The sequence below is a fragment of the Camarhynchus parvulus genome, chromosome 18, assembly GCF_901933205.1.
Source record: "Camarhynchus parvulus chromosome 18, STF_HiC, whole genome shotgun sequence".
NCBI classification, from domain to species: Eukaryota; Metazoa; Chordata; class Aves; order Passeriformes; family Thraupidae; genus Camarhynchus; species Camarhynchus parvulus.
In genome coordinates this window covers 9,897,433-9,914,583 of record NC_044588.1, presented here as the reverse complement: position 1 = coordinate 9,914,583, position 17,151 = coordinate 9,897,433, and the positions used below count along the sequence as shown (strand labels likewise).

General features: G+C 52.8%; 1 protein-coding gene across 3 annotated transcripts in view; it reads left to right on the top strand.

Moving 5' to 3' along the window:
- The window catches only part of MGAT5B (alpha-1,6-mannosylglycoprotein 6-beta-N-acetylglucosaminyltransferase B), a 77,943-nt gene extending 75,166 nt beyond the window's left edge, over positions 1-2,777 (top strand). For all 3 annotated transcript variants that reach the window (XM_030962020.1, XM_030962019.1, XM_030962018.1), the window contains one exon: positions 1,659-2,777. In XM_030962020.1, coding sequence (XP_030817880.1) covers positions 1,659-1,857 — 199 coding nt within the window. In that variant the 3' untranslated portion in view covers positions 1,858-2,777. The remainder of the gene's footprint in view (positions 1-1,658) is intronic.
- The last annotated feature ends 14,374 nt before the right edge of the window (positions 2,778-17,151 follow it).

The window sequence follows — 17,151 nt, the reverse complement described above, 5'->3', positions numbered from 1 at the left end:
AGCAGAAATGCCCAGTGTGGATTTTAACACCCCTCCCCTCCCCTCCCGATGGAGCAGCAGCACTGGCATTGCCCTCCCACCAACCCTTCTCAGCTGATGAGTCCCTCATCAGGAACTGTCCTCGTTACAGCATAAGAGTTCCATTGTCATTGCATTGCAAGGGTTCCATATTGCTAGAGTTTTGTTCCTCCTTGATGTTTTCTCATAGGCATCTCCTCTAGGCACCAACTCTTCCTTGTCCTCACAGTAGCCAGCTGACTCCAGTTCCCCTCAATCAACCAATCTACTCTTTTATAACACTCTTCTTATTGGCTACAGCTGTGGCCTGTTAAAATCAGGCCTGTTCCCAATCTCTAATAATTGGTTCAGCTACAACTCCTTAATGGGGTAAGATTACTTTCTATACTACCTTTATTTTCTTACATTGTATCGCCCTACAAGGAACCTCCCCAAGAAGGACAAAAACCCTTCAATGACCCCTTAATGGCTGCTCACCTGACCTGCCCACCTTGCCTTGGCCCCCAGGCTCAGCATTGAGTACGAGATGAAGGCAGTGCAGGCAGGGCCCACCTTCACTCTTCAGCATGCAACAACAGCGTTTCCAGGCATGGTTCCGCCTCTTTCCAACCCCATTCCTCTCCACCTCCCGCATGCTCTCTCCTTTTTAATGTCTCTCTCTATAAAACTGCATTTTGAACACACAGTGGTGAAGTTTTAATAGAGTATAAATCTGCCACTGGGCTCTGTGCTGCTCCCTGGGCAATTTAAATGCGAGCGTTGCCGGAGCTGTCACGCTGGTCAGGCAGGTGCCGCGTGTCCTGCTGACATTTTTATGTGATAAATTACAGCTGGGGCCTGCCTTTCACTCTTTCCCCCTGCACGTCCTCCTCCAGACCTTAAAACGAGCTGGCTCAGGGACTCGTCAGCTGAGAAGGGTTGGTGGGAGGGCAATGCCAGTGCTGCTGCTCCGTCTGAGAGGGGAGGGGTGTTAAAATCCACACTGGGCATTTCTGCTGCTCCTCAGGGCTTTTGCTGATGCTCACCTCAGTTTTCTGGCTAATCCCAACTAACAGGGAGCATGTGGGCATTCCCTGATCCCCTGTCCCTTCCAGGGAATGTATCTACAGTAACATACAATAACAGAATGTTATCTACATCCATGGAGCTCTGTCCATGGAGCTCTGTCCATGGACAGAGCTGTTCATCAGCAAGGGGCTGTAAGAGGCCTATTAAATTTCATGAGCTGGAAGGAACCCACAAGGACCAATGAGTCCAACTCCTAAGATTCGGGTGGGGTTTTGTGGGTGCTCTGTCCACGGACAGAGCTGTTGGTCAGCAAGGGGCTCTAAGAGACCCATTGAACTTCATGAGCTGGAAGGGACCCACAAGGACCAACGACTCCAACTCCTAAGATTTGGGTGGGTTTTTTGGGTGATTCTGAGCCATCTGTGGGTCGGGGCAATCTCTGGGCTGCAGGGTTGAGTTGCCAGGGTCTCCCCTTCTTGCATAGCATGTTGGGCTGGTGACAAGCCCTCACATGTAGCCAAGGGGGGGCAAACACAGATCAGCAAAGGAACCTCCCCAGGAAGGACAAAACCCCTTCAATGACCCCCTCAATGGGCACTCACCTGACCTGCCCACCTTGCCTTGGCCCCCAGGCTCAGCATCGTGTGCGACAGCACCGAGTACGAGATGAACCACCTGTACCCTGCGGTGGCCGAGAACGTCCGCGAGTGCTACCTCCAGAAGGAGCCCCTGCTCTTCAGCTGCGCCGGCCACCACGCCAAGTACCGGCGCCTCTGCCCCTGCCGTGACTTCCGCCAAGGACAGGTGGCTCTGTGCAGGGACTGCTTGTGACATGGCGTCCCCACCGCCCCGGGGACACCGGCACCGGGTGGCTTCTCCTCAGAACTCCGCGGCGGCTGAGGAGCTGGGACGGGTCCCTCGCGGTGGGTGAGCCGGGGCTGTCAGACTCACTCTGGGGCTGTTCCATGTCAGACTCTGGGGCTGTTTGATCCACCAGCCAGCTGTGAATGACCCTGTCCTGAACTTTGGAGTCATTTTCTTCCCGAGGAGCATCGTCCGAGCGCATCCTGGACCGAACCCACCTGGACCTGGTGGCGCTGGCATGGGGTGGTGGGGAGAGAGGGGCTGGGGACACCCTTCCCCTCCTCTGGCGATGGGACAAGCCACCAGCAGACCGCAGTTTCAGGGTTTTCATCTTCTTCAAGCATCCTAAGTTGTTTTATTTATTGATTTTTTTAACCCTCCCCCTGACAAGTGGTAAATTAAAGGGGAATCCACACCCAGCCCTTCTATGGGAGTTCTTGGGCTGAGCTGCATTGAGGGGGGACAGGGGTGATGCTGGTGGCTGTTGTGGGTGTGTGGAGCTGGGGGAGGACAAAGCACAAGGAGAGTGGCTGGATTGGATGGGCACATTGGGGACTGCACCCCTGGTAGCCCCAGGAGGAGGCAGTGGTGGGATGGGGCTGGAGTGGGCTCCTGGGAAAGCTGCTGGTCCCTGGGCAGGGCAGAGGTGCCCAAAATGATCCCCCCAGCCTCCAGGCTGCTCTTCACCCTGCTGAGCCATGCACAGAGCTGAACATCCCCCCAGGGATGGTTGGAGGTGGAGGTGAGGGCACAGGGGCTGCTTGGGGCTCAGCTGAGTGGGCAGAGGGCAGGATGTCCTGCAGCACATGGAGGGAATTCCTAGTGGGCACTGACCAAGGGCAGAGCACCTGAAGAGCAACATCCTGACTCTGTGTGCCCCAGATGTTGCCAGCACAGCAAGAGGTGAGCTCCAAGCAACCATGTTCCATAGAACTCTTCGCTTCTTCAACTTTCCTTAGTGCTGTTCCTCTTGCTTTGGGGGTGGTTTCCCCTCCACTGCCCATGTGTCCCCTCCTGGCACATCCCCTGGCTGGGCTGGTGCTGGCTGGGGTGACCTGGTTTGTTCTTGAAGGGTTGCTCACCAGGGCAAGGGGTTGCTGTAAGGTTGGTGCTGAGCCCTGGTGGTGTTTGCCAGGTTGAATGGGGAGATTCCTGCATGCCATAAAACATGTAGCTGGAAAATCAGGGGCTGGAAACTCCTTCTCAGCCCTTCCCTGCATAGAATTACTCCTGACCTGGCTGGTGGGGTGGCAGCCTGACCTGGCACTGTCACTGCAGGATCCTGGCGGAATTGTCCCCTCTGGCTTTCAGTCACTGATGGAGAGTGGTGGCAGGATGAGTGCAGGAGGTTGCCCTGGAGCTGTGCCACACCCGTGGCACCTCCAGCCTGTCCTCCCTGTGCCAGCCTTTGGGAGAAACTCCCATTCCTTCAGCTGAGCTGCAGCTTTGGGCAGAGCCCAGCCACCCTCACCGTGTCCCTGCTGTGTCACCCCAGGGTGCTGTGTCACCCCAGGGTGCTGTGTCACCACAGGGTGCTGTGTCCTCTGGGCACCCCCATGTGAGCCTGGCCACACCCTGCCCTGGATGAGCTGGACACACTGCTGTTATCCCAGAGCAATTTATCATCTTCAGCTCCCAGCTGCGTGGGCAGCCTCCATCCTGCCTGTGACGCCAGCCCAGGGGAAGGATTGATTAAGTAATTTTTGTGTCTTGCAGCCAGTGTGTGTCTAAATAAAAGCAGCAACACCTCTCCACAGCACCTTTCATCTCAGCCTCAAAGCATCCCCTGGCACAGAGTGCTGCCAGAGCTGGGTGGGCAGGAGCTGGCCTGGGAGAGGCACGGGGGGTCTGCCAGCAGGAACCACCAGCAGTTCATTTCCCAGGGTTGTAAAAACCAAATAAAACCGGATTTTATAGGAGATCTAAGCAAGTTTTAAAGACCAAGGGGCTCAGGATGCCTCGTGAGGCAGCGCTTGTTACACATCAGCTCCCTGGGCAGCTTTTTTCCACAGTTTCTGCTCAGCTGCTTTTAAAATAGCCTTCACCTTTCAGCAGCGCAGCGCTGCCTCCCACTGCAGAGAGCCCCAATTATCCCCTGGCAGGAGAATTTTTCTCCAGGCTGAAATAAAAGGTGGCTGGCTCACCTTCGCTGCTGTCATGGGAAATAATGATCTGTCTGGAACCTGGCTGGATCTCAAACCAGCCTGGAAATGTGGGTGATGGGGCTGAGTGAGGCTCTGCTATTGCCTGGCACGTCTCTGCCCCATTAGTGGGCACCAGGTCCTGCTCAGGGGCTGTCTGGGGAAAAAGCTTCTCCTTCGCCCTGTTGGTGATGGAGCATCACTCATGGATGTAGCAGGGACCAGAGTGTGGCTGCTGGGGCAGCCCCTCCTGCCCCATCCCACATGCCTTGGTCTGTAAAATCCCATGGTGGGGCAAGCTGGGGGCTGGGCTGCTTTGGGAATGCCAGTGCTGGGTGTTAACATCACTTTTGGGTGCAGAATTGGCATCAAAATATTTGTTATGTGGGGTGTGTGTGTGCCAGGGGCATAGTGGCACCAAGGGATGGAGCTGCTGGTGTGGGACAGAAGGGACTTTGTCACCTGGAAATGCTTTTCTCTGCCCTGGCTGTGCCTGGTGATCACTGGGACATCCCATCCCTTCCCAAGCCCTTTCCTGAGCAGGTCTCCAGCCTGGTCTCCCTGGCCAGGACACATTTCCATTTGGAAGGGAGAGCTGAGGATGCAAACATCAAATTCACAATTTATTAAGCAGGAGCATGAAAGAGTTTTGAAGGGAAGCAGAGCCGCTGCCATGTGAAAGAGGTTCTGATTCCCACAGCTAATTGCAAAGAATAAATCCCCAGTGGGGAGGGGGAAATGGTGTCAAAACTGTGAATAAACCCAAACAAAATGGAATGAGGAGTTGTCAGCTGCACTCTGTGATGCTGCTGGCTGGGACAGTTTGTTTAACAGCCAGAGTGGGTTCATGGGGAGCCCCTGGGGTCCCCTCAGGGTGGGGTTGGACCTTTTGATTTCCAGATTTCAGGTGGCATCCACCCAGCAGAGCCTCCAGGAATGTCTCGGATTTTTTTCCTAACCTGTTTTCTGGCAGCTGTGAAACCAGGACAGGCGTGTCAAAAGAATGATATTGTTCTGGAAATCCATTTTCCTTACCTAGAAATGAAGCCAGGGGCGATTTATGTTTCTGAGCCTCACTCTTCTTCTAAATAATTCCACCCAGAACTTTCTTTATGGAGTTGATTTGTTTTTTTTTTTTTTCTCCCTATTTTTAATGTCACTGGCACCAAACCCTTTCCCTGCCAGTGCAGTGGGGAGGATGAGTGGTCCCTGCCCCGTGTCCCCTCTCATCATCCTGGGCACCTCTGTTGTAAATGCAGGGCTACTCACGAGGGGAGAGAATGATGAATCTGACTCCATGTTCTCAGAAGGCTAATTTATTACTTTATGATACTATATTATATTAAAGAATACTATACTATACTAAAGAATACAGAAAGGATACTTACTGAATGCTAAAAAGATAATAATGAAAACTCCTGACTCTTTCCAGAATCCCAGCACAGCTTGGGATTGATTGGCCAAAGAGTCAAAACAACTCACGCCAGAATCCAATAGAACAATCTCCTGTGGGTAAACAATCTCCAAACACATTCCAAATAAACACAATGTACTATACTATACTAATACAGAATACAGAAAAGATACTTTTATAGTTATAAAAGATATAGTATATCTTTTTAGTATACTAGAAAGATAATAATGAAAACTTGTGACTCTTTCCAGAGTCCCAGCACAGCTTGGCCCTGATTGGCCAAAGAGTGAAAACAACTCACAGCAGAAACCAATCAAGCAATCACCTGTGGGTAAACAACCTCCAACCACATTCCACATGAGCACAACACAGGAGAAGCGAATTACATAAGAATTGTTTTCCTTTTCTCTGAGGCCTCTCTCGCTGCCTTTCAGCTTCCCAGGAGAAAAACCCTGGGTGAAGGAATTTTTTCAGAATTTTTTCATTTTTTTCAATGTGAATGCCACATCCCTGTCCTGCAGCAGCTCCTGCCCTGCAGAGCCAGCATGGAGCAGCGATCAGGGCTCGAAATCACAGCCAGGGGACCTCTCAGGGCTGCTCTGCTCTTATCTCAGCCTTTATTAGCAAATGGTTCAAGCAGCTTTTCCCTCCTGATCCTGCACTTATCAGCTCCCGGTAAAACAGCAAATCGCATCCCTGATGTGGCCTGTCCGGGCAGCAGAAACCCATTTATTTCCCCTAACGGGTTTATCAGCAGATCAAGGAGCTGCTGAAGATGTAAGCACCGTGGTTATTTCCCCAGGTGATGGATCTCGCTGCCACACAGCCTCCGGGAGCCTGACAGGGATGGCTGATGGACCCTGCTGGTGCTGCTGCCTCATGGAACTCAAGGTCTTGCTTTAATTGAGTCCTGTCTCCCTGATGGCAGGGTTTTTCCTACTTTTTTTTCCCTTTTTTTTAAATATTATTTTCCCCCTTTAGGATGACTTTCCCGAAATAAACGAATGCATTTCATCTCCTGTCCCCTTCCCTCATCTCTCCCTGCCTGTGGCAAATCCAGAGCTGTGAAGAAAGTGAACAAATTGAAAATTCTCCTCAGACTTACTGGGTGAAAAGAGCAGCAAAATCTTCTGTCTTTTTTTTTATTTCTCTTTCTTTTTCATTCTTTATTTTACTGTATCTTGTAGAAGGGATGTGGGTTGGGGGTGAAAGTGCTTTTCAGAGCCGTGGGGCTGAGCATTCCCGTTTTTATCAGCTCCAGCAGTGGTGCCCAGCCACACTCATTGTGGCTCGTTAGTGGAAAGCCATTAAAACCCGGGATCGATATTTTCTCGGCAGAGATAAGGCCCGTTCAGTGTTATCCCCCGAGGCAGGCACAGAAATACCAAGAGCCATCCCCAGAGCAGAGCAGAAATGCTGAGGGAGCAGCTTCTCCGGCCAGTGCCTCAGGAGGGGACAGGAGGGGACATCCCCCAGCCCAGGGAGGGTGGCAGCTGAGCCAGGACCCAGCCCTGAGCATCCAGCTCCTCTGGAGAGGGGGGAAATTGAATTTGGGGAGGATGGGGAGAGAGGGGAATGCTTGGGGGGATTGGGTGGCTCTGTGAGGTTTGGCCTCCAGCCAGGGTTCCTTGGCACAGGTGCCACTGCTGCCTGCAAAGGGCATCAGGAGGGCAAAAATAAACAAATGAATGAAGTGTCCACTCCGAGGTCCTGGCAGCTGGCTCTGGAATGCCAGAGGAAAGGGGCTGGGGGGTGTTCCCATCTCCTCTCCATCTCTCAGAGGGCTCCCACCAGCCTTCACCCTCTGGAACTGAGGTTCCAGCAGAGCCCAGTTAGAAACAGGAGAGAAGTTTGTTTTTAGTGTTACAGAGAGCTGCCAGAGGTATCAGCTTCTCTCTAAATATAAACCAGAAAACAGGAAATAACGATCTGTCCTAATTTAGTGCCTTTCATCTAAGGACTCAAAGCATCTGACAGCATCACTAAGAAATAAGGGAAGACTTTGCAACCTGCATGGAAATGCAGCCACTCCAGAGCTTTGTGTGCAAAGCATTTCATTTTCATTTCTTGCTGAATGTTGCATTGCAACCCCTCACTTCCAGCCCCAATTCCTTCCCAAATCCCCCCAGTTTGCCATCACTGGGACTTGGAAGTTCAGCCTGGCAACGAGTGATGTTCTTGCAGCTTGGCACCGTGCACAGCTGGCTCAGAGTGTAGAGGAGTGTTTATTTAATGAATTGATTGAATTAATTAATTTTCAGGAGAGTGCTGAGAAAAATAATAGGGATCTCCAGCAGCTCTGCCAGCTGTCTGGCTGTGTGCAGCAGTGGGAGCAGGGCAGGGTCTGTGCATGGAACAGGGAGCACAGCAGGCCTGGACAGTGCTGGGACAGATGGGAATCACAGAATTATGGGATGGTTTGGCTTGGAAGCTTTAAAACTCATCTCATTCCAACCTCTGCCATGGGCAGGACACCTTCCACTGTCCCAGGTTGCTCCAAACCCTGTCCAACGTGGCCTTGGACACTTCCAGGAATGGGGCAGCCACAGCATCTCTGGGCACCCTCTGTCAGGGCCTCCCCATCCTCACTATAAATATTTTTTCCTTGTATTCAGTCAGAAATGACCCTGTTTTAGTTTAAAACCATCACCCCTTGTCTTATCACGACAGCCCCTGCTAAAAAGTCTGTCCCCATCTTTGTTATCAGCTCCCTTCAGGCCCTGGAAGTGCTCTGAGTTCTCCCTGGAGCCTTCTCCTCTCCAGGTGAGCACCCCCAGCTCTCCCAGCCTGGCCAAAGCAGAGGGGCTCCAGCCCTTGGAGCATCTCCAGGGTCTCCTCTGGACCTCCTTGTCCTTCTACAGAAGCTGTAGCTGGGGAGATGCTGTCTGCACTTCCAGCAAAGCTTTCCTCAGGGAAAGGCTGCCCTGGCTGCTGCACAGAGCCTGGGCACTGGAGCTGCTGCTTCTGCCTTCCCTGGCATTCCCATCCTGACACCTTTGCTGCCCACAGAGCCCCTGGGTGGGGTTTGCCCCATGTTCCTCACTCCCACCAAGTCTGGCACACCAGGATTTCCTTTCCTGGTTTGCTCTGGAAACAAAGGAGGAGCCAGGCAGGTGTGGGGGATTTACCCGTGGCTCTGGAAGCAAATTCCCCAAGGAACAGCAAAGGTGTGCTGGAATGCTCCCATAAGAGCTTCATGAGCAGGAGAGGGGTGCAGGGAAGAGGCTCCAGCAGATTCACCTGCAAGGTTCCTCAGCCAGGTTCCTCAGCAAGGATGCTGCAAGGTTCCTGAGCCACCAAACCCTCAGGACATCAACAAGAAGACATTCCTTGGCTGTCCTCAGGCTCCTGTGACATTCCTGTCCCTCTGCTCATTCAGGTTTGGCACTGAGGTCTGAGCCCTCTTGGTTCCTGTCCCCACCCTTTGCTATCTCTGCTTCTGGCTCAGACAGTGGCAGTGCTGGGTGCTAAAGTGGAGCCCCTCTGGCTGTCACCAGTGCCACCACAATCTCTGTGTCACCACACAGCAGTGACAGTGACAGCAGTGACAGTTCTCTGCTCTTCCAGGTGTGGCCAGGCTGGGACTGGGCTTGGGAGCAAGAAGTTCATAAAAGAAAAGTGGGAGGTAACAGATTTCCACACGTAATTAACTCACCAAATTAATCCCAATTAGGAGCTGTAATTGGGGTTACAATGGTTAATCATCTTTCCCCCAAGCCACAGCTGCACTATCTCCCTTGAGTACATCACAAAGGGGAGGAGGTGCAGTGATGAGACCATGACACCAGAGCTGCCACGCAGGCGTCCCCTGGGGGAGGAGATTGGGTCTGATCCCTCGACCTGCTGCTCCCCAGGGTGGGGGACAGGTGAGGGGACACCCCTGTGTGACCCAGTGTCCACTGACTGAATTTCAGCAGCAGCACTTTTTCAGGAACACTGTGAATTCGGCTGCTCGAGCTCCTGTTTGAGCAGGTTCCTAGCAGACAACCAAAGTGCAGGGACGTTTCAGGGACTCCCCCACTGCTGCTTTGTGCTGCAAAGAGCCTGGCTGAGAACATCTGCTTGTCCTCCTTTTTCTGGGCATGTTAACCAAGCAGTGCCAAGTGGCAGGGATATGGAGCAGCCCTTTCCTCCTGCTTTGTTCTGGATCACACGAGGAGCTCTGGACCCCTCTGATCCCAGGGGCAGCTCAGGATTGTGCCCAGCCCTGCCTCCAAACCCTCCTTGTTTCACTCCTGCTCCCTAAATCCCACCAGCAAAACCCCTAAACCCCTTCCCAGCACCCCTCTCCTGTGGGAGCATCCCAGCACACCTTTGCTGTTCCCTTGGGGATTTTGCTTCCAGAGCCATGGGATGTAAAATCCCCACACCTGCCTGGCTCCTCCCCAGGCACTGGGAAGGATTCTGCCAATGCTCTCCTGAAAATTGGCCAGGAGGCTGAAAGAGGAACTCCTGGAGAGGCTTCTCCCCAAAGGCTGGCTGCCAGCATGGCCACAAGGGAATCTTGGATGCCCAGGGTCCTGGATGCATCCAAGCAGCCAGACAAAGCTCCATTAAATACACCAGAAAGGACAAATTCACTGACAAAACCACACTGCCAACATTCAGCAGCACAGAAAATAGAGGATTATGCTCCTTACATTTGGCTCAGCATCATCCAAAGCTGCAGAGAATTGTGCGCCACAGATCTGGGGGTTATCTTCCTTGGAAGCCTGCTCTGCTGCAGAGGAATGCTGCTTCTATTCCTCCTCCTCCTCCTCCTCTGGCCGCCCCAGCACAGGCAGAGCCTTCTCACCTGCCCACCCCCAGCTCCTCCATCGCCCACCAGGGGCTCAGGCGGTTTTGTAGCTGCTATTTTGGCTGGGTGTTTTTGTTGTAAGTGTTGTTGAACAGGAAAAATAAAAACTCGAGGCCCCTGGTGGTATTTTTAGTCCCGTGTTGGTGACTGGCTGAAAAGCCTCAGCAGGACTGTAAAATAAAATTAATCTGCATCTGCTGTGCGTCACTTTTACAAAGCTTGTCTCTCCTTCTGCTGCCACGGGGATGGTTTGCAACCCTCAGCTTGGGAGAGAGCCAAGTACCTGCCAGGCAGCCCCAGAACACAGACAGCACCGGGGAGCCAGCAGGGATGGGGTGAGGGGCGGGCAGAGGGAAGGAATTTGGATTTTCCTGCTCAGGTACCCCACGGGCTCTGTCCCTGCAGGTGCAGGGAGCTGCACTGGCTGTACTGGTTTGCTGGCAGGGCAGAGTGCTGGGGGAAACTGGGGGATTGTTGTAAATGCAGGTCCACCAGTGAGGGGAGAGAATGATGCATCAGAAGGCTAATTGATTACTTTATGATACTATATTATATTAATATACTATATTATATTAAAGAATACTATACTATACTAAAGAATACAGAAAGGATACTTACTGAATGCTAAAAAGATAATAATGAAAACTCGTGACTCTTTACAGACAGCTTGGCCCTGATTGGCCAAAGAGTGAAAACAACTCACAGCAGAATCCAATGGAACAATCACCTGTGGGTAAACAATCCCCAACCACATTCCACATGAGCAAAACACAGGAGAAGCAAATGAGATAAGAATTGTTTTCCTTTTCTGAGGCTTCTCTCGCTGCCTTTCATCTTCCCAGGAGAAAAACCCTGGGTGAAGGGATTTTTTCAGAGAATGTGAATGGCACAAGGGATGTGCTGGGTGCTCTGGGAAGCTCTGGCAGTGCCCCACCACCCTGGAGGGGGAGCAAGAAGATTTATTGCCATGGAGAGTGATGAGAGGGTTGGAAACTGACTGCCATGGAAACCAGTCTGGAGTTCATGGGGCCATCCCACTGATCATGGGTGGTGGTGTGGTGATCCATGTGGCATGGGGTGGCTGGGGGGGTCTGAGGCTTCAGAGCAGGTCTGAGCCCCACTGTATCCCCCCGTGGGTTATCAGGGGCCAAACTGGAGTAAGAAGTGCCCAAAGTGGGGACCAGAGCAGCCGAGGCTGGAGTAACGTGGTGGGGCTCTCTCCTCAGGGAGGCAGCCTGGGCTGGGCAGGGCTTGTGGGCCAGACCCCCAGGTTTTGGGGGGTAGATTGAGGGGCTGTGCCCCCCCCCAGGGCTGGGCTGGTGCCCAAGAGCTCAGCTTGCCCTTGCTGGGGCTGAACACAGCTCTCATGTTCACTGTAACCTCAGGATGCCCTTTAATTTTTAATGCTTCAATAAAACAGTAATTACAAACACTGGAATTGGTGTTTTTTAAGCAGAAAGTATTCACTTCCCAGGGTTTAATTATTCAACAGAAATTAAGGAGAGTGGGGCTGGATCCTGCTGGCACTCTTGGCTTTTCCTGCTCCCCATCTGTTTTGCAGGGAGGAGGCCTGGGGGCAGGATGGAGCCCATCTCTGGTGTGTCAGGGCTCCCCAGTGCCTGAAAAATCCAGGGCAGAGCTGTAGGGGGGCACCAATGGGCTGGGCTGGGTCAGGCTGAGGAGAGCTCTGGGGAGGAGAAGGAATCCCCCCCTAAATGGTTCTGTTCCCTGCAGGGTTTCCAGCCAAGGCAGGGCAGGATCAGAGCTCTCTGGGAGGTTGGTGCCTGCTGGGATCTGAATTGATGCCATTGGGGTCTGTGCATTGACCCCAGTGGGGATCCTGGGCAGGTGGCACCTCAGGAGGTGACACCATCACCCAGTGGCTGCCCCCCTCCCCTGACCAGGGGGGGACTCAGGAGCTCCCAGTCTTTGTTTTCTGGAGTTTTCCACAGCCTGGGCTTTGCTCTGAGTGAGTTCCCTGGGAAGGTTTCAGGCTTGTTTTTAATCAGTGTGCTCCAGCATGGTGGAGTTTAGAACACCCGTGATGGGAATGGCCTGGGGAGAGCTCCAAGAGAGCTCCCAGGGATGCTGGAACACAGCAAAGCAGGGCCTTGGCAGGGGCCTTGGCAGGGCCTTGGCAGGGCCTTGGCAGGGCCTGTGGATTTGGGCTGGCTGATTTTGGACCCCACCCTGCACGGGGTAGCAGTGGGGTTGGGAAAGCCTCGATGGAGGAAGGCAAAGGGGGGAAAACAGGGATAAAATATTCCCTGTGAGGAGTGGAGGGGATCTGGGGGGGGTCCTTGTGTCACAGACATCTTTTCTGAAAAATCCTTTCCTTAGGATTTTTCCTCCTGAGAAGCTGAGAGGCCTCAGGAACAAAATGTAAACAATGATTATCTGCTGCTGTGGAATGCAACAGGTGCATCTGTGATTGGCCCATGTTGGTTGTTTATAATTAATAGCCAATCACAGCCCAGCTGGCTCGGACAGGGAGCCTGAGCCACAAACCTTTGTTATCATTCTTTCTTTTTCTATTCTTAGCTAGCCTTCTGATGAAATCCTTTCTTCTATTCTTTTAGTACAGTTTTAATATAATATATATCGTAAAATAATAAATCAAGCCTTCTGAAACATGGAGTCAGATCCTCTTCCCTCATCCTCAGACCCCTGTGAACACTGACACATCCTTGTGCTGGGATGGGACCTGTTGGGGTTTTTCAGTTTCTTGCACCCACATCTCACACCTCAGCCCTGTTCCCACATCCACAAAGCCCCTTTTCTGTATAAGGCACCCTCTGCATTGTCCCACCCCAAGCCACAGGAGAAGGGCTGCAGGAGCTGGTGCAGGATGGTGGTTTAGGGACCCACATCTGCTGGAAAAGCAAGTTCTTCTTGTTCATATCAGCACTTAACGGTGATAACTTCGCTGGTGATCAAACCTGTCTGCAGGGAGATGGAGAGGTGGGAACGGCTTTGTCAGGGCTGGGGGATGAGCTGGAGTGAGTGGGGTGGGGATGATGGCTCTGCTGATGAGGTGCTGGGGATGGGGAAGGAACGTGGGCTCATTTGCAAGGCAAATGAAATTATCACCTGCTCTGTCTGCTGTCCTCACAGCCAGAGCCTGATGAGCTGTGCCTGGAGGGGGCTGGAGGTGGGTGACCATGAGAGCAGCCTGGGGAGGGGGCCCTCTCACAGACGGGGCAGCTGCAGCCCCCCGAGGGGTCTGGGGTGATGCCCTGCCCTCCCTGAGGTATTGGGGTGATCCCCTGCCCTCCCTGAGCAGTCTGGGGTGATCCCCTGCCCTCCCTGAGGTATTGGGGTGATCCCCTGCCCATGGGGTGGCTCTGCTGTCCCCTTGGGCACTGCTCTGCTCCCCTGGCTCTGCTCTGTTGCATTCAGGGCAGGTCCCAGCAGTGGATGGGGTCAGTCCCTCCTGGCAGAGGGGTGGAGATGGTGCTGATCCAGGGGATCCCCGGTGGAGCAGGGGATCCTGGCGATGCCCAGGGCTCTCGCACTGTGCTGTCACACCGATTCGTGTCCCCAGGTGGGTCCCATCACGTGGGGTGGTGGCTTTGCCATGTGCTGGGGATGGGCAGGGGGGTTTCTGCCCCCGGTGGGGCAGCAGGACCTTCCCTTGGTGGCCCTGCCAGGGACAGGCTGGAACCAGCTCCACCCCCCCCGAGCTGGGGGTGCTGCAATGCAAATATTTTCTCACTCCCATCCCATAAAGAGCCCATCAGTGGTTCCCAGATGGGAGCACAGCTCCCAGCTCTCCTGAAAATTTCAAGAAAATACCTGCCAAATCCAGTTTGTCACATCCCTGGTACTTTAAACATACAGGGCACAACTGCAATATTTCACAGTATCACCATGGTAAACTTTGCCAACCTTTTGTGAATTTCCTTAGTTAATTAAAAAAAAAAAGGCAAATCAAAGAAAACTCTGAAATATAGTTAGGAATATTTAAACAAATACAGCCCCCTGAGCCACCTGAGAGTTTCTCAGGGTGGGTGGTGTCTGCTGGCCTGGAAAGGGAAGGGAATTGGGTTTGAAGGGGCAGCAGGGAGAGGGGAGGGGTGGCTGAACTGCCTCACTTGATGAACTGTGGCAGCGTGGCCTGGTGAGAGACCCAGCTGCTGCTCAGAGAGAGTTCACAGCTCTGTCACCAATCATTTGGGGCATTTATTCGGCTCTAACTTTGATTTAACTTCACTAGATTATAAAGAACTAAAAGTCATTCCAAGGCACTTCACTCAGAGGAAAAAAAAAAAATAAAAAAAGCCCAAACGGGGTAGTTTGATGTTGTCAGAATGATTTTCCACTCCTTCAAAATAATCTCACAAAACTGACCCAGATTTTACAAGGCACTGCAACTTTCAAAGTCCTGCCTGCCTGTGCAGGAGATGAGTCTCTAAAATATATATTTTTTTTCTTTCTCTCTCAGTAATTTCACAGAACCTGTGCCTTGCCTCATTCCTGGGGGATCCCTGAGGCTGTGATTCTTTGTGGGAAACAGGATCCAGCCTCGTGGCTCATCCCAGAGCTGAAAGCTGCTGTGGTGCTCCCAGGAATGAGGTGAGATGCTCTGGGGAGAGGCTGCAGAGTGGGAAGAATGGAAAACCCCAGGTCACAGCAGGTGTGACAGCAATGCCCTGCCCCAGCTGCCTTGTGGAAGAGCCTGTCCTTGGTTTTTGGGCAGCTCAGGCTGACTCAGGTGTGGGTGGAGATGAGCAGAGGGTGAACAATAACTGGTGACCTTGTGTTCTTGTGCCTGGAGCAGCAGGGAGAGCTGTGAGCTTCCATTTGGGAGAGGCTGGGCGGCAGGCTGATGGAGAGGCTGGGTTAATTGCTGCTTCCTTGGTTATTCAGTTGATTGGTTGGGTGCTGGAGAAGGGGGAAAAGGCAGCCCAGGGCTGAGAACCCAGAGAACCAGCAGGGCTGGCTGGCTCTGTGCCCCAGCCATGGGCTGAGGGACCCGTGCTGCCCACTGCCCTGGCTGGCCACTGTTAATGTTAATAGCTCATTTTCATGAGCTGTCCCAGTTTCATGTCCCAATTTTCTTGAGTGAATGATGGTTATGAGTAGACCTGGCTGATCCTCCCAGGGTCCTGCAGCTGTGGGCCTGGCTGGATGTCCTGGATTGCCAAGTAAATTGTATTCTGTTTGCCATCTGTATGGCAGCTCTTCTGTTCAGTGAGCAGTTTTCCTTATCTCTTCCACACCCAATCCTCTCTCAGGGCAGACATCTGCTGATAACAGCTATTGAATGTCACTGCATGGCTGATAAGAACTACAGCATCCCATTGGGAGAGGTGAGCCCAGAGGGAGGAGCCAAGCATTCCTACCCAGATATAATCTGGAGATTCTGGAACACCAGCACGGCTTCTGCACTGGATTTCCCAGAGGAGCAGCAGCTGCCTCTTCCCCTGGATCTCCAGAGGCAGAGACTGCACCTTTCTGCAGGATCCCTGCTCCAGCAGAACCACCCCTGACACTGCAGGAGGGCTGAGCCACAATTCCAATGGGACTGCTGCCAGCACCCTGACCCACAGGGTGTCAGGTTGGGTTCTGACTCTGTCAGTGTTGGTTTGGTTACTGCATTGTTTATTTTATCTTTTTTATTTTCTTCCCTATTAAAGAACTGTTATTCCTGCTCCCGTATTTTTGCCTGAGAGCCCCTTAATTTAACATTTATAGCAGTGTGGAGGGAGGGGGTTTACATTTTCCCTTTCAGGGGAGGGTCCTGCCTTCCTTAGCAGACACCTGTCTTTCCAAACCAAGACAGTGGAGGAGGGCAGAGGGAATGATTCCCACAGCTCCCAGCTGAACAGCCCAGCTCATCCCAGGGTCACCAATCTGTGGGTGCAGAGTGGCAAAAGGCACAGCTGTGGGGAGGGGTGAGTGGGCAGGGTGAAGGTTTGAGGGCAGTCCCAGGCTGCTCCGTGCCCCACTCCCATCCCCACCTGGGCTGTCCTGCTCATGGGAACCCAAGCACTGCGTTCCCTGATGGAGATGGAGCCCAGGAGCACCAAGGGGACTTTGGGCAATGACAGGAGTGACAGGACAAGGGGGGATGGCTTCACTGCCAGAGGGCAGGGATGGATGGGATGTTGGGCAGGAATTGTTCCCAGGGAGGGTGGTGGGGCACAGGATGCCCAGAGAAGCTGTGGAAGTGTCCAAGGCCAGGCTGGACAGGGCTTGGAGCACCTGGGACAGTGGGAGGTGTCCCAGCCATGGCAGGGGGTGGGATGAGATGAGCTTTAGGCTCCCTTCCAACCCAAAGCACTCTGTGATTCTCTGACAGCATTCTGCCTTTAAAGATGCATGGATGTTTCCAAAGGAGATTGCTGTAGGCAGGTGCAAAGTAGGCAGCTACCTTCCAAAAATGGGGAAGTGGAGAGAGAGAGGAAGATAAAGAGGAGCCAGATGAAAGCAGGGGCTGTGCCAAAAGTGCCTTCTATTTATGATCACACAAGGTCAACAATAATCCCCACAGCTACGAGCACATAAAAATTGATTCTTTCCTGAAGAGATTGATGGATTCGTGGCCAGGACACATTCTCTGATCCTGCTGCCCTTGACACAGCTGGAATTTATGGAGATGGCGTGTGTTCCTCTGCAGAGGTCTGAATAGCTTCTCAAAAAGCAACCACTTTCAGTTCTGACCTGGGGTCCTGGGAAGTTGCTGTAAATAAGGGAAATGCCTCCTCCAGCTGCTGGGCTGTGTGTCCACAGCTGCCTGCTGGGGCTGGGGCTCTTCATCCTGCCCCAAATCCCAGCCTGAGGTGAGCAGGGTGATGCTCACCCCACACCCCCAAAATCTTCCCAAAATCTTTTCTGCTCCTGCACAAAACCTGGGCACCTGGGAGAGGTGACATTCACAGGGGTCACTCCCACTCTGTGTGGTG